At 40.9% G+C, this 22,569-nt stretch overlaps 1 protein-coding gene across 1 annotated transcript in view; it reads left to right on the top strand.

Moving 5' to 3' along the window:
- The window catches only part of exoc2 (exocyst complex component 2), a 302,692-nt gene that overhangs the window by 158,722 nt on the left and 121,401 nt on the right, over positions 1–22,569 (top strand). Inside the window, exons 12-13 of the mRNA XM_078539476.1 lie at positions 14,227–14,352; positions 16,539–16,663. Coding sequence (XP_078395602.1) covers positions 14,227–14,352; positions 16,539–16,663 — 251 coding nt within the window. The remainder of the gene's footprint in view (positions 1–14,226; positions 14,353–16,538; positions 16,664–22,569) is intronic.

Below are 22,569 nucleotides of genomic sequence, written 5' to 3'. Positions count from 1 at the left end.
TGACTTGGGAGATGCTTTGAGAAAAAATTCATTTGTTATTGTTCCATACACCTCAGGTTATATTGCTCAGGTTACATTTATGTAAAAAATCGTGAAACTTTATTCAAAGGAAAAATGTAGATCGATTCAATGTAAAATTTGAGTATTTGAAGAGGTGCTATGAGTATGAAAGTAGATATGTTTTTGTTAGTTTTTTAAAAAACAATCTTGGCCAATCTAAAAGGATACTGGTCTTTCTTTACACGACTGGCATTGAAATAAGTTGATGTTATGACACTCCAGAATGCTATAATATTTGTCTTGCAGTTAGAAATGCTAGGCCAGCATCTATTGCCCATTCCTAATTGCCCTTGAGAAGGTGGTGGTGAGCTGCTTTCTTGAACTGCTGCAGTCCATGTGGTGTAGGCACACCCACAGTGTTGTTAGGGAGGGAGTTCCAGGATTTTGACATAATGACAGTGGTGAAATGGCGATATAGTTCCAAGACAGGATGATGAGTTGCTTGGAGGGAAACTTCCAGGCGGTGGTGTTCCCATCTGTCTGCTTTCATTGTCCTTCTAGATGGCAGTGGTCGTGGGTTTGGAAGGTGCTGTCTACGGAGGCTTGGTGAATTCCTGTAGTGCATCTTGTAGATGGTGTGCACTGCTGCTACTGTGCGTCAGTGTTGGAGGGAATGAATGTTTGTGCATGGGGTGCCAATTAAGCGATTTGCTTTGTCCTGGACGGTGTCAAGCTTCTTGAGTGTTGTTGCAAGTGGAGAGCATTCCATCACACTCCTGACTTGTGCCTTGTAGATGGTGGGCAGGCTTTGGGGAGTCAGGAGGTGAGTTACTCATCGCAAAATTCCTAACCTCTGACCTGCTCTTGTAGCCACAGTGTTTATATGGCTAGCCCAGTTTAGTTTCTGGTCAATAGTAACCCCCAGGATGTTGATAGTGGGGGATTCAGTGATGGTAATGCCATTGAATGTCATGGGGCGATGGTTAGATTCTCTCTTGTTGGAGATGGGCATTGCCTGGCACTTGTGTGACACGAATGTTACTTGCCACTTGTCAGCCCAAGCCTGGATATTGTCCAGGTCTTGCTGAATTTGGACGTGTACCAGTCAATCTTCTGTGGCATTCAAAAAGTGCTTTGAAGAATATATTGTCTTGCTTAGCTGCATCTGCTGTCTTCATGTTGTTTCTCTTTCTGTACCTTCAGTTCTTCTCCCCTACATTTTGCTTTTCTCTCTTTCCTGATTCTATTTAATTTTTGATGGAGATGGTGGGTGGTGAAGCAGGGAAAGGGGCCACCAATGATTGCAGTCTACACTTGGCCTGGAGCTGCAGGATGAATGTGACCCAGACAGGCTCACTTTCCATTCCCTCCCCCAATCACAACTAGTTCTCCCTACTCCCTTGCTCCCATCCTGTTCTTTAAGTTTCATCTTCCCATCACATCCTTCTTTTCCTAAAATTTCTCACTCCCTTATCTATCCCTACCTTGTCTTCAGCGAGCCAGTCCTTTCTATTATTCCACTTTTGCTTTTGTGACTCAACTCACCTCTCTACTAAGTAGCTTGAATCTCACTTGCAACCCTACCCCCAAGGTTCTATAGCTAGAGACCAGAGTACTCCTCACATTCACCCTCAAACTGTTTCCCACTCTCACTATATGATTCCTTCAAAAAGGTTTTCTTGCTTTCAAAATGTAAGTTACCTCAGTGTGGCACAGGGCCCAATTCCTTCTCCGTGCAAGTGGAAGGAATTTGCATCAGGGAAGTTTTCCCTGGGGATAGAGGCCCTGCCGGGGGAAGGGGATGATAGAGTGTTGTTTCTAACAGTTGTTTCTTACGAGACCTCAGGGTCTCCAATGGCAAAGTCCTTGATGGAAAAGCCTTTGAACCTTTTCCCAAGTTAGAATGGCTGAGATCAGGAACTTTGATGAGGAAGTGGTGCTGATCTTCATCCAATCACATCATGATACTCCTCATGGAATGACATGTTTTTTTTTAAAGCTATAATATAATAGGTGGGTTGAACAATTAGGAGTGACTGCAGAATCTGAAATGATTTGTGTGTCGAATAACTGAAATTTCAACTGTGGAAGACATACTAGTAACAAAATGCTATAGATCATCGTAGCATTGCATGTGATCCACCTGTTATTTCCTGCAGTGGCAATAAAGGAAGCATCTCTTCTACGAACTCAGGAGACTAGTTGTCGGTGTTGTCACCTGTTAGCAAAACTGAGATGCTCGTAATTGAACATAATTAAAGGAAGTCGTTTAGGCACTCAATAAGTTGAGCTGGTTCCAAGTCGACTGGGAGGTGTCAGCTGTAGCTCAGTTCATAGAACCCTCGCCTTTGAATCAGAGGGTTGTGGGTTCATGTCCCACTCCTGGAAAAACCAAGAACTGTGATTGTACTCGAAAGAAGTTGCAATCTGTGACTGTTGGTAACTTGAAAGAGTTTCCAAGTTGACTGGAATGCCTGAGGTTGCGGCTGCAGCTAAAGGTGGTGCGTCCCACAAGGCGTCGAAGCAGTCGCTGACTAAAGTCACCAAGAAGCTGCCCAAGAAACGGAGGAAATCTCGCAAGCAGAGCTACTCCACTTGCATGTACAGGGTGCTGACCCAGGTCCACCCTTCCACCAGGATCTCATCCAAGGCCATGAATGTCATGAACTCCTTCGTTGTTGTCATTTTTGAGCACATTGCCTCTGAGGCCTCGCACCTTATTCACTACAAGCGCCACACCATCCCGGCCAGCACGATCCAGAGTGCCATCCGTCTCATGCTGCCGAGGGAACTGGCCAAACATGCCGGGAACTGGCCAAACATGCCGTCTCCAAAGGCATGAAAGCGATCACCAAATATACCAATTCCGTTTAGGTTGATCGTACTAATCAATGGTGTAATTGTGGCTTTTCCTGGTTGAAATTTTCTACTCATCTGTATTGTAATGCACCATCAGCCACTCTAATAGTAAATAATAAGCATCTGTATATTTCAGAGTACTTGACAATCAAATAATACATTGTGATAAAGTTAGCATTTTTAGCTCTATTAACAGTAGCTGAAGTGGAATTTTATCAAACTTCCCCTTTAACAATAATTGATCATTACATTCAGTGGTAATAGCTTGCTTGTTACTTTTTTCTAAATAATGCATTAAATGTGACTTAAGCAAGTTTTAAAATATTTGAAGAGTTGCACAAATGCTTATAGCAGGTGTGTTCTATTACTTATTCTAAATATCAAATTTTATTAAAGCAGGAACGTGATTTGACAACCAGCACAAGGCATAGTTGCAATTTAAATCATGAACTATGTTGTCCAATAATGCAATTTTATTTAATGTGTCTTTTTACTGAGCTGCAATCTAAATTCAAGAGGGTGGGAAAAATGGAAAATTCCTTTTAAAAGAGAGTATTACCTGTTTTTAGATTATCCATCTGGAATGGCAGTCATAGTACAAAACTTGTTAACCGGTGTGCGAAACCAACAGATGCCATGACCTAATTGTATATATTTTTGTTGTATATATGTAGGTCAGTGAGAGTTTGATAGCAGTGTATGATGGATCATTTATCCAGTTTGCACCTCATGCTGAAAGCATAAGCCAGTTATGAGAAAGGTCAGATGTACTGATGGGATCCCCTACTTCACACTAATTATGCAGCTCAACCCAGAACTCAGTAGATTCAATGCTGTGATATTTCAATTCTTAGATTTTTTTTTCTCTTAAGGCATTACTAAGTAGGATTGCTAAATAAATCCTGATTACAGTAATGCCAAATTTTTGGAGTAGTTATGTGCTTTGAACTGAGATCCACTGGGAACTGTCCCAATTTCACTTAGACCCCTTAAGCCAAAAGAAAACGGCATATTTTCATACTGTTCATGTGAGGATGAAGATCTCTCATCTCTGATGAAAGATCTTAAAAATATTAAACACACTGCATGACTCAATGCCCTGTAATATACGTTAAGACAGTAAGCTGCTAATCACAGTACTTGCTAGGAAATTTAGCACAGGCTTATTTTCGTGGGTAAGGAAAGTATTATTGTTTTTTAATAAGTGAAGTAAATGAGGCTACAAGAAAATTGGCAGAACCTTTTTGAATTGGGCAGCGTAAGATTGCGTTTATAATACCAATGCTGTAGCCAAAATGTATTTTTCTTTGGGGTCGGAATAACACCAGCTGTGCATGTTATGAGAACAAATGGCGGATGCAGTGAGAGCTCGCACCATTTCTGCATTTCATACTGCGTATTCGGTTCACCTTGCAATGAATGATCTTCCTTTGTTCACATAGAGGAGAGCAACAGGATCTCTGTCAAAAGGGCCTTTTTAATTTGTTATCCTAGCAGCTGGTTTTCTTCCATATGCTGTACTTACTGTACATCTGAAAGAAGCTTCATGCAGCTGGGAGCCATTTATGTCTAAACCACATCCCTTGCCCTCTATCCCTTATAAAAATACTCACACTGAAAAGATGTAAAATTGATTACTGCAGCTTCTGAAGTTCCAAATATCACATTTGGGTATGCCACACCTTCAGTAGAATTCCTGGTCGTCTTGTGACTCTTTTGAAGTTGACACTCTCAAAGTTACCCAGTCCTAAAATTGTTCCAAAAATATATTAAGTTTAAAATAAAGTTTATTACTGTGGTGAAAATGAATGGTGAATTAGTCAAAATGAATCATTAAATACCTAAAATTTATTTTTTGTAAAAGAAATAACACATCACCTGATTGAAAGTAACCGAACCAAAATGTACTTCATTGAAAGTAACCTGATCCATTGTGTCCCTTATTGCTAATAACTTCCTTTTGTGCAATTTAGAATGATTTTACAAACACTGAAGGCCTTTTTTTGTTCACTTTCGGAGAACAGCATCAGAGTTCCTTGTTAGCTGTATAGTTCCTGACGAATTTGTGATTCTAGTTAAATGCACTTCTCAGAGTACAAGAATAACAGTTTTCAAAAAGCATGCAACACTCCTGAAGATTGCCGTGTTATGTTTCATAGTTACATTTCAATACTTCAGAATAAAGATAGATTTTAAGTAAATTGTGTAGGTTTTTTTGTGGGTAGGGTGGAAAGAGAAACAAAGCAACTGAGCCTAACATTCCACTGCATTTGTTTTCTTTCTGAGCATAAAACATAATAATTAATAAAATTGTTGTTTGAACTACATATAAATTATTGGTTTGTTTAGATAAACCTTGTCACGTTTTAAAGCATTGCTTTCCCATTGCAATACTGAGTGTGAAGTGTGATAAGCACTGGGAAAAGGATTAAATGTAGCCATATTGTGTTTATTGAATACATTTACATTGGCTGAGCCTAAGGAAAGAAATTCCAAAAGGTAGGGTGCTTCCTTGCTTCATTGCCTAAACAAATTCGAGTGGTTAAAACTAAGGCATTTGAAAAAAAACTCAGTCTCTTGCATTTGGATCTTTGCATTGAGGCAGACTCAAGGAATTGCCTGTTTGGTCAATGTAGTACCGTGGGTGGTCAGGACACAGCACATGGCTGCAAGCCACTGTGCACAGGAAAGAATTTTCAAAGGTGTTTAGGGTGGTTCGGAACTCTAACCTCTCTGAGGGTCAGAAGAACGTAGATCGCTTGCTACTGCCTCAGTGGAGCAAGCATGTTGCTTTTCTACTGCTGGTACAGATCATAAGGAAATTGAGAGTGGCATCAGAAAGCACTGCAGGCCATGTTAGGTCAGCTCTTTTCAATTGCTGTTTAGCAGCTGGGATAAATTCTACTTTTGACATTTCATTCCATTTACAGTGTTCCAGCGCTACCTTGTGGTAAATCCTAAGCTGAAGTCATGTTCTGGTAATTTGTTCCAGATGTTTATTAGTCCTCAGGGTAACTTGGTTGTTGTGGTTCCCTGCTGCTGGTTCAAGTTGTTAGTAATACTATATAACTCAATTAAAAATTATTCCATATTAAACTATCCTTTCCTGAAACTAGTGCGAACTGCTGCTGTGGTTTCCTATGAAACAGGAGAACATTTTTAAACTGACGCTATCAATGTCTAAAATACACGGTACAGTTTGGAACTACACAGTGCAGATAACTTATGCTTGTTCAAAGTTAAATGCAGGATTAAACAATAATTGGGACAAATGTATATGTTGATGTCTTTGTTAAATGTAGCTGCTCAGACAGAAGTTGTATGTAGAATATGTCTAATAGATACATACGAACAAGACTCAGGAGCAGGCCATTCGGCCCCTTGAGCCTTCTCTGCCATTTAATTAGATCATGGCTGATTTGATAGTAACCTCAAATCTGCATCCTGCCTACCCCCAATAACCTGTCACACCCCCTTACTTATCAAGAATCTATCCACCACTGCCTTAAAAATATTCAAATACTCTGCTTCCACCGCCTTTTCAGGAATTGTGTTCCAAAGACTCAAGACCCTCTGAGGGAGAGAATTTCACCTCATCTCCATTTTAAATGGGTGACCCCTTATTTTTAAACAGTGACCCCCTACTTCTATATTCTCCCACAAGAGGAAACATCCTCTCCATCCAGCCTGTCAAGTCCCCTCAGGATCTTATATGTTTCAATCAAGTCGCCTCTTACTCTTCTAAAGCCCAGCAGATACAAGCCTAGCCTGTCCTCATAAGACATCACGCCCATTCCAGGTATTAGTCTGGTATACCTTCTCTGAACTGCTTCCAACACATTTCCTGAAATAAGGTGACCAATACTGTACACAGCTTAACCTATCTATATCTTTTTGTAGCCTCCTTATGTCCTCTTCACAAATTACTTTCCTACCTATCTTTGTGTCATCAGCAAATTTGGCAACCATCCCACCCACCCCTTCGCCCAAGTCATTTATATAAATTGTAAACAGTTGAGGTCCCAGTCCTGGAAGTTTCCCTCCAAGCAACTCATCATTCTGTCTTGGAAATATATCGCCATTTCAGCACTGTCATTATGTCAAAATCCTGGAACTCCCTCCCTAACAAATGTTTGCCACTGCATCTCTATTGACCTATGCCTTAACCTAATTTGCCAATTCACTTTAGCCAGCTCTGCTTTCATGCCCTCATAATTGCCCTTATTTAAGTTTAAAAACATAGTCTGGGACCCACTTCTCTCTCCCTCAAACTGAATGTAAAATTCAAGCTTATTATGGTTGCTGCCATCTAGGGGTGCCTTCGCTATGAGATCATGAATTAATTCCATCTCGTTGCACAATACCAGGCCTAGAATAGCCTGCTCTGTGGCTGCAGAATATGCTGTTCTAAGAAACAATTTCAGAAACATTCCCTGAATTCCTCATCTAGGTTACGTTTGCCCATCTAACTTTTTTTTCGATTGCTTCATTCATTCAGATACAGAGCCTTTAGTTTTATCCTTATATTCTTTTTATAACGTCTAGCCCCATCTGTTGATTTACTGTTAGATTTGTACTCTCTATTCCTTCCTGTCACGGTCTATTTTTCATTTCCCTTAATAATACCTTTCCTTTTTGTCTTGTCTGTACTCTTTGTTGTACCACATCTCCCCAAATTTGCACCCTTGCCCCCACTACTTAGTTTAAAACCCTCTCTACTTCCCTAGTTATGTGGCTCACAAGAACACTAGTCGCATCACGGCTCAAGTGTAGACCGTCCCAATGGTACAGATCTCAATTTCCCCAGTATTGGTGCCAGTGCCCCATGAACTGTAACAGATTTCTCCCACGCCAGGCTTTGAGCCACGCATTCATCACCCTAATCTGATTTGTTCTATGCCAATTTGCACGTGGCTCAGGTAATAATCCAGAGATTATGACCTTTGATGTTCTTAATTTGGTGCCAAACTCCTCATACTGACAATATAGAGCCTCCTTCTTTGTCCTACCTATGTCATTGGTACCAGCCTGGACCACGACGACTGGGTCCTCCCCCTCCCACTGTAAGTTCAAGCCCAGCCCCGAGTATGTGTCCTGAACCCTGGCACCGGACAGGCAACACAGCCATCTGGACTCTCGCTCTTTGCTGCAGAGAACGGTGTCAATCCCTCTGACTATACTGTCCACTACTACTACCACTACTACAACATTCCTTGTAACTTGCCCCACTTGAATGGCTTCCTGTACCATGATGCCATGGCCAGTCAGCTGAAGCCCCCACTCTCATCCAAATAAGCTGAAAAACTGCAAACCTGTTGGACGTGCAAGGGTCGAGGCTCCTGCACATCTGCCCTCTGGGTCCCTTTACCCGCCTCACTTGCAGTCACACCCTCCTGTCCCTGACCACTGACCAAATCAGAGGATTCCATCCTAAGGGGTGTGACTGGAATACAGTATCCAGGTAGCTTTCCCCCTCCCTGATATGCCCCAGTATCGCAGCTCGGCCTCCTGCTCAATGACTCAGAGCCGAAGTTCCTGCAGTCGCAAACACTTACTGCAGATGTGTTTGCCCTGGATCACACTGGTATCCAGAAGCTCCCACATCCTGCCATCGCCACGCATTATCTGCCCTGCCATCTCCAATATATGTTAATTAATTGCTAATTAATTAAATATAATTAATAAAGCTTACACTTCCCAATAGGTTTTGGCACTACCAGTAAATTTTACAATACTGATAAAACTAATAATACCAGTTACTGGTTTACCTGCTCCTTCTGCTGCACCAAAGTGGAAATCAAATACTGGAGGCTGAAAAAGAGTAGAAGAAAAAAAATTGATCATTCTTGATATATTATTGATTGCTCACAGCTCTGTAATAGCTTGATATTTTTTGTGCTCCAGGTTGCAAAATGGTTATATTTTATAAATAGCCAGCATTCATTCCTGCATTAGGGCTAATAATATTTGTCCAGCAATGTATTGGCGACTTAGTTTTTATTCTGCCTCGCAGAAGTTACTTGCATTATTTGTTTGACTACGGTAAGTATTGGGAAGAACAGAAGCTAATTGGACCCTATCTCCTTTTTCCTGCGGTCCATCATCCCCCAAAAAAATCCCTAAGCACAAATGTGCTATAAATATACTGTGTTTATTGTCTAAAGTCAGGTGCAGGTGCCATTAGCAAATTGGTAATTTAATGCCAGCAGACAGATCTTTCATAGAATCATAGTGGCTACAACACAGAAGATGATTCGGCCCTTTGTGTCCATGTCAGCTCTCTGCCTGAACAACTCCCAAGCCCTTTCCCTATAGCACTGTAAAATTTTCCCTTCAGCTAATTATCCAATTCCCTTTTTAAAGCCTCAATTGAATCTCACTCCACCCCACTCTCAGGCAGTGCATTCCAGATCTTACCGCTCACTACGAAAAAAAATGTTTTTTCTCATGTCACCTTTTGTTCTTTTTGCCATTCACCTTAAATCGATTCCCTCTGGCTCTTGATCCTTTCGCAATGGGGGCAATTTCTTTATTTATTCTGTCCAGATTATCTCATGGTTTTGTACACCTCTAACAAATCTCTTCCCGAACCCCTCTTTAATGAGTACAACCCCAGCTTCTCCAATCTGCCCACCTAACTGAAGCCCCTCACCCCTGGAACCATTCTCATAAATCTTTTCTGTACCCTCTCTAACACCTTAACACCTTCACATCTTCCTAAAGTGTGGTGCCTATAATTGGACACAATAAACCAGGTGAGGGCGAACCAGTGTTTTCACTATAATTGCTTTTGTACTTTATGCCTCTGTTTATAAAGCCCTAGATTCCAAACTCTTTATTAACCCTGCCCCCTTCAGTGATTTGTGGACATATACCCCCAGGCCCTTCTGCTCACCGTTATTTATGTGTAAATGGTAGAGCCAGTTTGGGTGAGGTCAATCCAATCGTGTTTTGCACACATTGACCATTTTGAAAAAAAATGTATCAGTCAGATCTTGAAATTGCTAACAAACAGGCAGGATCTAAAAAAATGTAATTTGCAAAGCTTTTCTCTATACAGGCATCTTAAATAAAATTAATTAAAGAAAATATTACAGTGCTGGAGAAAGAGAGATGTCCTAGGTGGGTCAAGGGTAGAATCTATTTGGTTAAAGTTAACAAGCAATGGATGTAACATTACACTACACAGTATATTCCATAGGCCATCATTTAGTGGGGGAAGATACAGAGCAACAAATTTGTAAGGAGATTACAGAAAGATACAAAAATAATATTGTAGTTATAATGCGGGGGCTTTAATTAATTATCCTAATATATACTGGGTTAGTAATAGTGTAAAGGGCAGAGAGGGGAAGAATTTCTGAAGTGTGTTCAGGAGAATTTTCCAGATCAGTGTTTCCTGCCCAACAAGGAAGCAGAAATTGTTGGATCTGCTTCTGGGGATTGAGTTGGAAGCAGGAGAACATTTAGTGTCACGACTCACTGGGGATAGTGCGCTGTAATATGAAGCCCCACTGTTCCCTGAGCCGCAAGAAATGTGAAAGGTTTGACCAAACCCCCAGATTGCCAATTCTACCTAACTGTTTAATTTAGGTTAACAGAATACGATACCAGGTTTGTAAACTTAATAAGTAAATAACTGTTTATTGAAAAGATTGTCTTTAACTAGTGGCAAAAGAAAGAAATATGAATTGCTAACTTCTAACTCAATAACTTAAACCCTGCCCCTTCTTAAACCCCTCTACACAAACAAACATACATACACATAAGACAAACAAAACATGGATTTTAAGGGTGTGATAAAACAGTTCAATAGCAGCAATCCGGTTGATTTTTATTGATGTCTTCCAAATTCCTTACTGTTTGTTGTTGATGACATGAGGTGGTCTCCCAGCACTTTCAATCTGTTTGAAAAACTTGCTTTTCAATGCCTCTACTGGTGATTTTTCCCCTTTTCCTCTTGACGGGGGTTTTCAGAGAAAGGTAACAGAGATGTGAGAGATAGCCAGCTAGATGTTAGAATTGCTGGAATCTTACAAACACAGGAGAGAGAGGTTTCAGGTCATTCCTCTTTACAGGCTAGGAGCTATTCTGCCTGAGCTGTTACCACACAAAACCCTGGTCACCTGGTCAGGAGCCAATTAAAATGCTGTTGTCAGGCAGTTCCCCTTAGTCCAGAACCCCTCTTCCGGCACCATCCTGTTCTCTATGGCACCCTATGTTCCAGGATAGCAACCTTGTAGATATTCCTCACCCTGCTCCAGTGAACGTATCTTTCAATGTCTTTCAACTGCAGCCATGGTAGTTTTGTAAAGCCACAATCCAAGAAAAATAAAAAATAGGTCCTTTACATTAGGAGACAGTGATCATAGCAATATAAGGTTTAGGTTAGTTATCGAAGTGAACAAAGAACAATCCAGGGTAAAGATAATTAATTGTGGGGGGGGGGTGGTGGGGGGCAGCTATTTTCAGTCAGGTGAGCACGGGCCTGGCCCAGATAAACTGTATTCAAAGATTGGCAGCCAAAACTGTAATGAAGCAATGGCTGCCTTTAAAAGATGGTTCAAGTAGAGTCAAGGTACATGCTTGCGAGGGGAAAGGTAAGAAAAAGCCAAAGCCAGAACTCACAGGATGATGAAAGAGATAGAGACTAAGATGAAACAGAAAAAGGGTGCATATGACAGATGTCAGGTTGATGATACAAGTTAAACCCAGGATGAATATAGAGTTCAGAGAGGAAGTGAAAAAAGCAATAAGAGAAGCCAAGAGAGTGCGAGAAGAGACTGGCAGCCAACATAAAGGCAATGCAGAAGTCTTCTATAGGTATAGGCATGTAAATAGTAAAAGGGCAGTAGGAAGAGGGGTGGGGCCAATTAGACACCAAAAAGGGAATTTTATGGCCCCATGGTGGCGGGAGGCTGTAAAATGCAGTGAGCTGTTCAAAAGTCCATTGATTTTGACAGGACCATAAAATTCCGCCCATATGGTGGGTTCCTCCAGGGGCCAGTGCCATGACTACTATAATTCTTGATCTGTATCAGCTGCCTAGGCCCCAAATCCTATAATTTCCTCCCTACACCTCTCTGCATCTCTACCTTGTCTCCTTTAAGATAATTCTCTTTAACCAAGATTGTGGTCATCTGACCTAACCTCTCCTTTTGTGTTCCTGTGAAGCACCTTGGGATGTTTCATTACATTAAAGGCGCTATATAAATGTAGGTGATTGATCTAGACTTGGGTGTGCAGAGCGCAATTTTGATCTAGACTTGGGTGTGCAGAGCGCAATTTCAAAGTTTGCTGATGACACAAAACTTGAAAGCATGTAAACTGAGGGGATAGTGATAGACCTTGAGGACATAGCCAGGCTGATGGAACGGGCAGACACGTGGCAGGTGAAATTTAATGTAGAAAAGTGTGAAGTGATACATTTTGGTTGGAAGAACGAGGAGAAGCAATCTAAAGGATACAATTCTAAATTGAATCCCAATGGCCTTCCGCCCTCCTCCGGCTTTCCCTGGAGTGGCATTGAAGGTGAGCAGGAAACCACAATGGGTCTAGCGGATAAGCAATTTAGAAACTGCATAAGTTGTAAAGAAGCCAATTATGAGTTGCTTTATCCCCGAACCCTGGATTTGCCATTGAATCTGTTTCCTGACCTGTGAGCAGCTTGCCGGGGTCACTGATGAGAGTGCACAGCGGGAAGAGCTTCATCATTGAAATTGACAGGCAGGGAAGGTGTTGATCAACTACATTGAGAAGCTCCAGTCATGAAAATTCAGAAACTGCATTTCAAAGCAGTCCTTTTAAAGAGAACTTTCCCTTCTTGACAGGTGATTGCCAACTGTTTGGAAGGCACTTCATTTGTCTAGCACTTCACATGCTTTAGCTGCACTTCCCTGTTGCCAGCCTTCACCGTAGCATGGGAGCAGCTTATGTAGCTTTACCTTCCACCTCTGAGTGTGAAAAGCAGAGTCCACACCACCAACAACTGCTCCAGCAGGAGTAGCAGCAGCACCAGTTGCCTTCTCATCGGGTGCATGCTACTCCACAGGGCAGAGGGAATAGATGCTGAGATCCAGCTGGGAGGCAAAGCTCCCCCCACCACAGGGTCAACAGGCAGAGGATCTGCTCTCTCAACATGTCTGAGCACCAGTGTCTCAGGCGGCTCAGACTCCCACGGCAGGTCACTGCAGTCTCCTGGGGAAAAAAATCCTCCTTCCCACTGGAGCAGGTGGGCAGGCATTGTCAGTGGCAACAAGGTGCCTGTCACTGGAGGGCTCCCTGCCCCCTACACCCCTCACACTTGCTCTCCCTCCCCACCCCCGCCACCTGCAATAACTGCCTCTTGCTATTTTCCGTGCAGTCTTCTACTGAAGGAGAAAACAGAGGATTGACTGTTGGTAATGGCTTGTTTGGAGAGGAGGGAAAGGAACTGTTTTTCGAGGATGATGGTGAGGTATAGGTCCTTCTAACCAGCCAATGAAAGCTCACTACAAATTACCTGAACTACAAATTGTTTAGGAAAGCTTTCACGCGTCAGTTTGTTTTCATTGCTCTGTGATCTCATTAGCAATAATGCTGCAGTAAATTGCTGGCCAGGGTAAGTGCGAAAGCAATGTTTCCCATTTGGTTGGCACCTGTGTTGTACTGTGTTAATTAGTAAAGCTGAACTTTCAGATGTTATTTGTGATTTGATTTCAAAGCAAATGTAATTAACATTGCTGTTTTGAATTGAATAAATTTTATAGAGTAAATGAAAGAGCATCATTTAACGTAGGATTAACATCGTTTTTGTGGGGTATGTATTTTAATGTGGAAGCCATCACCATTGTATGTTTCTCCTTGTTTTTTTTTATTATTGTTCATTTAAAAATGACCTCCTTAGACTAGTGAAAGAGGCCTAAAGTGTTTTTTTGTCATACAGTATTTTGGAAACGACACTTCCTATGATGCACTAATCATGTGTTTATGAAACCGCACTAGTTAAGCTCTTCCTATGTTCATGCTGGAATGTGTGGATAGAAGGTGCTATATTTATTGTTTGCTTCAGAAATTAACTATTTTCTATATTTTATTTGGCACATTTTTGTGTGTTCCTTGGTAAAGATCATGGTATATATGTTTTTAATCTGTGATCGAATTACAGCATTTGCATTCTTGTTGTAGTTATTTTCAAAAGATACCCTGTCACCTCTGAATAATTCCTGCTAGAATAAATTGGAGTCTGCTGACTGACAGCTGTTTGACATAAAAGTGAATGATGTGCGGCCTTGATAGTTGTGAGATCTTTACTGTACATATCACTCAAATTAAACTTGAAACATACGTAAGACAGCACCGTGCTGACTATTCTGTTTGTTTGCATAGGTGTGACCCTTCTCCATAGCTCAATGCTGGATTTGGACAGTGATGTACGGCCTTCTCCAATTAGTCGCTTGACTCAAACTGCTTCAGTGAAAAGGGCCAGCAGTTTCCAATCTTCTCGGGATGACTGTAAGGACTACCAAGCACATGTGTACATTTTATATATGTTCATTCAGGGACACTATTTAAGTATCTGTGCTGTGAAAACTAGCTCTCTCTGGATAATTTTGTACAAACTTTTAAATCTGTTAGTGCAAAATCCAGATTAGTAGCCCTACTATATTTAAATCACCAAAGATTTGAGCATGAACCATTGGAGAAATACATTATATTTGTTTTCTTTTTCTTATTAAAAGCAGGGGAAAACATCTTTACATTTATTTCTTTCACGGGATTTTTCAGCATTACAAATTTTTAGGGTGGGTGCTTGCAGTATGTCATGAGTGATGACTGGTCATGACTACTTGCGCAACAAAAAAAATTGTATTTCTTAATGTTAAAATTATTTTCCCTTGTCCTCCCTCACTTCTCTATCTGTCACTTCTGCTTGTCTCTTCCTTTCACCTCTAGGACCACATAGCAAAAATAAAAAGAGAAACCTTTGAGCAACTATAAAGTGTTTGGTAATTTTGAAGAGTAATTGAACTGAAAATGAATTTAATTATGTGAATAATTTAACGCCTATTATGAGTTATAATTTGGTGTAATACTATGGCTTATAATAAAAATCCAAATTTTAGTAATTGTAGTGAAATTTGTTTCAGTCTGAATGGCACATTTTAGTAACTTCTGTTTAGTCATGAATAAGTATGATGTATCTGGTAGCTGTGTTATCTCATCCCTGATCATCATAAAGACGTGCCATTAAAATGCTGTACCTGCTGAATGTTAGGAAAAACTTGTGTGTCACACACAGTTTTTGACACAAGGAATACTATTGCATTTTTTTCCAAAGCTTTTACCCCACATTAAAATGAACAAAGAAGCTGTGTGATAATCAAGTAGAACTCCAGTCCTCGCAGTCACAGAGTGGTTTGCTTTAACCGCCCCTCCCCAGCTTTTTACTGATCTCGGCCCGGTTGCTATACAGAAGCAAAGAAGGGAATGAGGTACCTCCTGAGAGATGAAACTAAGTAACTGGGGTTTCCAGCATATCGCTGTTACATATTTCCTGGCACCCGGCAAAGGATAGTATTCAAAGTGGCGGGAACAGGCCCATGCCTGGTTTCTTTGCATGGCCTTACAGGATCAGGCAGAAGTTGGTAACAAGGCAAGAAAATCTGGCTGGGATAGGGTTGTGATGTTGGAAAGAGATATACCATCCTCCAAAAGCAATGCAAAGTTAGTACTTTTAGGTGAAGTGAAAAGTGAACGTTTTGTTTTCCAACACTGGAAGACGCACTACCCTTTTCTAATTACTGTTCAATCTGTGATGTACTGTAACAGCAATAAATGTGATGATTTCTAATTGAATAATTCTGACTGCCTCAGATAATTGAATCTCTGGTCCAGTGCTTAGTACTTTAATGAGCAAGGCACTTTTCATTATTCAAATTATTCTTTAGAGTCAGAGAGCTGTAAAATAATTTGGTCCCGACAAGCACATATGCTTCCATAACTTATTTCATTCTAATGTCATTCAGCACATATTTTTAGATTGTCACTATGCACAGCTGAGTTGTTTTTAAATATGATTAAATCAAATGGAGCTGAGCTTAGTAGTTCCATTCTTAATGTAGGGCTCCTTTCATGAGAGGCCCGAGTTCAAATATCAGTTTCAATTGATATTCACGGCCAAATTTTATGTAAACCCACCTTTTATTTGAAATAGCCCAGGAAGAGCAACAATAAAGTCTTTCGTAGATTTGAAAAGTAACTGAACCAAAAATGTATTTAATTATGCAAATAGCTTTGTTTATTCCAAATTATAATTTGATGTAATATATGATGTATGGCGAAAGTTAAATTTTAGTTTTTATTGTTTCCATCTAAAAGGAACATTTTAGTACCTTTTTGTGGAATTCGCCTGTTTAATTGAAAACAAAGAAAGCTGATGTGTCTAGTACGATGGGGTTAGGTTAACTTGCCTTCCTGATGGAGCAGGGTAATGGAGATTGACAATTATTTCCAATGAATATGTTACAAAGCCAAAAATTAGAAGTAACGTTATGTGCCAAAAGTGGATTCTGGTTCTAACCTAATGATTGGAAGGTTTTATAGAATTTTTGAATTTTTTGAATTTTATCAAAAATATGTAGTGATTGTTATTCTATATATGTGCAAATATGCATTAATTTTTTTTTCTCTGCTTGCAGCTTGGCGTTTTAAAGCCCCTCAGCCTGTAACCTTTGTCGACAATCTGACAGAAATTGTTATAAGCCAACTGCCTAATTTTTGGAAGCTTTGGATATCCTATGTGAATGGCAGTCTTTTCAGTGAGGTAAACGTAGATTCATTTAACTTTGATTAATTTACAATCTTTTGGAGGTACATGTCATGATTGAAATTGCCCTTACAGATCCTCTGACAGTTTTTTTTAAAAAAAAAAGCAATTTTTAAAAAATATGATTTAGATGCCAAGTTTGCCAGGACTGTCATTTTGGAGTTGGACTCAAAGTAACTGGCCTATACAAACTATTTGGGTTACACATTCCCTTAATGATTTCATCAGTAAAGGCAGAGTGTAGCAGAACTAAAGAGACCAGCAGGTCCAGATTTGATTGCCAATTAGTGCTGAGTGAGCTAATCTCAGCCAGAGGCATTCAAGCATTAAAATTGGCATCAACATCCCAGGGTTTGGTAGCAGAAAATAAGCCAGCCTTCCTGCATGCCTTAAGGTTAAGTGAACATCATCTCTGGCAAATCAGAGCTGATTGCATGTCTTGTTTATAGTTTCATACAAGGGATGAATTGTCAAAAGGAAAGGTTGGATGGCCTAGCTCCCTCTTTGCAACTATATAAGCTCTGTGCATTGAAATAGTTATGGTAGATTTGATTTTTCTTTGGGTTAGGTTCATTATGGAACTCTGAAGTGATGGTTTTGCAATAGTTAAAAAAAAAGTGCTGCTGCTTGTCTGCGTGCCTTAAGAGAAACCCACCTACCTCAATCTTTGCCATAGTGAAGCTGTGCGTGTGGAATGTTTGTGTGCCCCCATTCTCCCTTTCCCAAAACTCACTGTGCTCATTCATATACTTCTGCTTTTGGTGAGAGGAAAATCTCAAGGGAAGATGAGCACTGTTAAAATCACTGAGAATACATACAGGAGGCTAGCAGCAAACGTGCTTCCTCCAATCCCTTCATGAAATCTATATGCAGTATAAACAGGAGACAATGATGTTGGAGGCTCCAAGGTTTAGCAGGAGACATTTTACCTCAGGGAAGGGAGTCCCACTGCTGGGATTGATAACAGGTCCAGAACGCGTGTGGGCAGATGGTGGGACCGCAGAGGCAATTTTATCGCCAATTAAGAGACGCGACTGGCAATTGAGAATTTCGGCCCACTTCCCAGCTGCCGCCCCAATCAGAGAGCCAGCAACCTGGCAAACTCAAGAGCGCCACAGATAGGGATAGCCACTGCAAAGGCTGCAGGGAGGAGAGGGCACCTCCATGTTGAGGCGCATCGAAAGCTGGGTGAGGATTTATTTTCAGTGCACGGGGCCAGGTAGGTAGGCCCTAGCGGTCAGAGAACGAGAACCCTCCAGCGGTGGAGTTGGAGCCGGGGTTCGCCAATGCTGCTGGTGACCTCTCCATAACCATGGAGCAGCCACATCAGGGTGCTGCTTGGAGGGAGGGAATGAGATAGGGGGCTGTGCCAGTGCTAGTAAATCCCATCATGGTAAAAGGCCATTGACTGGCCAGTTAATTGAATTAATTGGCCTTCCCCATATCCCATGGTAGTGGGAAGACAGACATCCTTTTTGCTGCGTTTTTACGAGTCTTCCTGCCTCCCAGCCTGCCTCCAGAGGGTTGGTAAAATCCAGCCCAAGGTATTAATAAGCGATGAAAATACTCGGTAGGTCAGGCAACATCTTCTGTGAGAATTGAGAAAAAGTCAGAGATGTGACAGGTTTTAATGAAGTTGAGAGGCTGGAAAAGAGGGGAGGGAAGGAAGGAACAAAAGGGAAGCTCTTGATTGGATGGAGGGCAGAGAAATTAATTAACAAAAGAGATGATTGTGCAATGCAAAAGGAGCTGGTAATGGGACATGTGAAGAAACAAAAGATGGGTCTAGAGGAGGCATAAATGAGAATGGCGGAATTGTCCCTAATAGTAACTGTCAGAAATAATGGAGGCAATGGTTATGATCCTAAAATGTTAAACTTAATGTTGAACCTGGAGATTTGTAGTTTTCTCAGTTTAGTATGCTGTGTTCTCTGCTCACAATGTGGTCGTCTCTGCATCAGGGTGACCAAAAGGAGATTGGGTGACCTCTTTGTGGAGCATCTCTGTTCAATCTGTGAATGTGATCCCGTGTTTGATTGTTTGTCATTTCAATTCTCTGCCTTATTCCGTCTCTGGCCTGTCTCCTACACTGTTCCAATGAACATAAGCTCGAGGGACAGCACCTCATCTTTCGATTGGACGCTTTACAGCCTTTGGACGCTATTGAGTTCAACATTCTCTGATCTTACCACTGCCCCCATTTTATTTTTTACAGCAGCTGTTGGTAATTATTCTGCTATTCCTAATTACAGCTCTAGATCCACCTTTTATTTCTTTAATTATCCCATTACCATCTCCTTCTTCTTTACACCATAATCCTTGTTGTCATTTAATCTCTCCTGTTTTCCATTTGATCAGAGACATTCACTTTGGCTGTTTCATCCCTCCCTCCTTTGCCTGCCTCTGTACTTGCTATAAAACTGTCACGTCTCTAACTTTTACCAGTTCTGATGAAAGATCATTAACCTGAAATGATAACTTTGTTTCACCCCCTGTAGAAGATGCCTGACTTGCTGAGTATGTCCAGCACTTGCTGTTTTCATTTCAGATTTCTTGCATTCACAGTATTTTGCTTTTGTATTAAGCAGCAGTTTTTGAACTCAACATTCTTCTCATCAAAGCCACCAGTTTTTCTTTCCTCTATAACAATTTAAATTGATATTGAATCTTTCCACCACTGAATAAATATTCAGTAGAGCCATGGCTAGAATGGGATATGGAATACTTTTACCCTATGAGACAAGTTGGACAGTACATAAGCAGCAAAGCTATGATAAGTTACACAGAACTTCAAGAGTGATCATATCTTAGGTTGTGTGATTCAAATGTAAGGAAAACTTCTGGCCTCATAGATGTTGAAATGAGATGAGAAGATATAACTGCGATTCTCGATCCCAAAACATTGAGTCATGTAACAAAGCCATCTATGGTACTTTTACTATTTTATTAAATTACTGCATTTGACTGAATTTAAAACTAGTACCCTACAGTTCTGCTGCGCACTCGGTTTGATTCCTGCAGCAAGAGACGGTACATTGTACTACTAACCTATTGAGTTGCTGCAGCGCATTACTAGGTAGGCTAAACACACTAAACATAAAGTTTTATCATTTGTGTGATTTTTATTTTCCCTTTGGTCTTGAGCTTTAATTTCTCTGACCAACTGAAACATTAATGATGAGGAAGCAGCTGCAGTTCTACGTGAAGAATTTCAAACCCATAAAGAGTCTTTTTTGGATTTTGTGGACATCACCTGAAAAAACAGAGACACGAGAGCTGAACTGCACAGAGCTCAGTGCTCGTGTGCAATAAAACCCTAGAGGAAGATGGCAGCCAGAAAATCTTGGAAGGCAAGTGGTGGAGGAAAGTGTAAACTTCACGATTTTTTTTAAAGCTGCTTGGACAGCGCTCAGTAATTTTTTTTCAGGTGGACAAGGAACAGAGCAAACACATGTGCCAATGCCATCATTCAGTTTTTTAAAAAAAGTTAATTTACAATGAAAAATGTAAACTTACTGTATTAACTGTTCTCTTGACTCTCTTTTTGTCTTCTTCTTCAGTTTGTTATAGGTTGCCCTTCCCTTCCCCATCATATCTTTGGTTGTTTTTAAACCAAACCAATTAGTTCTTTCAAGCTATCTAATTTTAAGATTATGCTTTAAACTGCACACAAAGATGAAGTTAAATAATAGTATTCATCTGGATATTTTGCTGGAATTCAAAACTTGAACTTGTCTGGAGGGACTATCACTTCATTGTACAACTTCTAGATCTAGAAATAATATTTTCTTTACTTTCATATATTTACCTTGGCTTTGCCTTCCAGGATTTGCTGGCTGCCACAGTGCAGAGAAAGTTCTGATCAAAAAAATCCTGTAAATGATAAAAATGTCTGTTTAGTTTTGCATAATTAAGCTGGCAGCAAAAGGTGTGTGTGTGTATGTGTGTGAGAGAGTCAGTCAGCCTGTCCCGCATGGCAGGAGTATGAGGGCATTGAGGGTACTTGATTTTCTGTTGAGTCATCTATCTGTGCTGTCTTTCTTTTTCATGAGCAAATGGTGACTATCTCTTGGGGAGGGGAGGTAAGGGAGTATCTTTGAGGCCCATGTTGTACCAAAATACACAGCAACAGAAATTAGAAGCCAAGTCACCACTCTGTGGCAGACTCTAGTCCAAAACCTGAACCAGATTTATTAGCAGTACTGTGGGGCACTGTAAACCATTGATAAGCTTGGCTAGCTTAAGAGTGGATCCTGGCAATGGGATTCTTCCCACTGAGCTCCAGAACACCCTGCAAATCAATCCTCAACAGGCAGGGTGGTCCTAGCTGGACATGCAACACAGCATGTTCTGCTCTGGTTAAACCCTGTGTGTACTTAGGGATGCTTAAGCCTCGATTTTATTAGCGCCTTACGATTTAGTTGTACCCCGATGTGGAGGAAGTGTGCATTCTATCAGTGCAAACAGCCTCTGTGTGCAGATACCTCAGGAACTTGGTTCAGATATTATTAAACTTAATGAGATAGATTTATTTTGTCAGATACCCAACTGTTACAGAATACTGTGATCACAGTGCACCCATTTATCATTTAAATTAGCATTTCCAAACCTTTGTTTGGAGTGTTCTAAAGTTGATAGCCTGTAGCTACCTTAAGGAATTGTATAACAGAGAATTGAAAGATATATCTTTACTAAGATATAATTTTGTTACTTATGGTCTAGATAAACCAAGCTGTTGGATCTGTATGTAACCCATTCTGTAAAATTCCTCCTTCAGAAAAAATGCTCCTTCATTTCAAAATGTTTTCCCCCTTGATTTTTGTTTTTGCAGAAGCAAAACACTATTCTGATCAATTATTGTGTTTGCTTTTTGTTGCCTCTTTTCTTAATATCTAGCTGAGAAAGCGGTTAATGGAATTCCTGCAAATGTTAATAAATGACCTGTAGGTGTCACTATGTGTTCAATGAATGTATAATGTTTATGGCTTTATAGCAGCATGGAGAAAAATATGCCAAAGAGAGTTGGTGCCAGGACACAGCCATGCAAACCCTGCTACTGATCTCGAAAGCACTTATGATGCTGCATTGTAACTGACAAAACTGTGCATGCTCTTGTGGAAAGAAGAAATGATGCCCAGAAGTCCAGGTGGGCAGCTTCTATTCCACAGCAATTTAAAGAGTCCACCTCTGCTGACAAGGTTGGCCTTGGTGAGGTCTAAGAAAGCAATGTTGAGTTGTCTGCCCTGTTCGCAGCATTTCTATAACTGCCGAAGTGAGAAAATCATTTCACCCGTCAATCTGCCAGCTCTGAAGCCACACTGAGACTCCGGGTAGATGTGTGATGCTAGGGTCTGAAATCTGGCCACAGCAATGTGAGCAAAGACCTTTCCCACAATACTTAACAAGGAGATGCTTTTGTAATTGTTGCAGTCACTGCAATCCCCTTTGTTTTTGTACAAATTTTTGGTACGATTGTTGCATCAGCACCTTCCTTCATAGTAGCTAGGTATGGGCAATTTATGCAAGCCGAGAAAAGCGACTGAACAGCTTCCACCTCACTGCCTCAGATGAATATTGGGCATCTCCTGGCAAGACAGAGTGTCGATTATGGAAGCACACCAGCATGCAGGGATCCCCAACATGTTTGCCCTCTTGAGTCAGCAGCAACTCCATTGGCTGGGTCCTGAGCCAAATGGATGAAGGCCACATCCCCAAAAACACGCTCTATGGCAAGCTTGCTATCCGCACGAGACCAGCAGGTCGCTCACCTCTGCTATACAAGGATGTCTGCAAAAAGGATTTAAAGTTGAGCAGTATCAGAGTCGATGCATGGGAAGTCCTTGCTGCTGACCTAGAGACAAACAGTCAGGAAGGGTGTGGAAAAGGCAGAGGACAAAAGAAAT

The sequence above is a fragment of the Cetorhinus maximus genome, chromosome 3 (assembly GCF_964194155.1).
Source record: "Cetorhinus maximus chromosome 3, sCetMax3.hap1.1, whole genome shotgun sequence".
Taxonomy (NCBI): Eukaryota; Metazoa; Chordata; class Chondrichthyes; order Lamniformes; family Cetorhinidae; genus Cetorhinus; species Cetorhinus maximus.
Note: the sequence above shows the minus strand (reverse complement) of the source record. Positions and strands in the feature narration are given on the sequence as shown.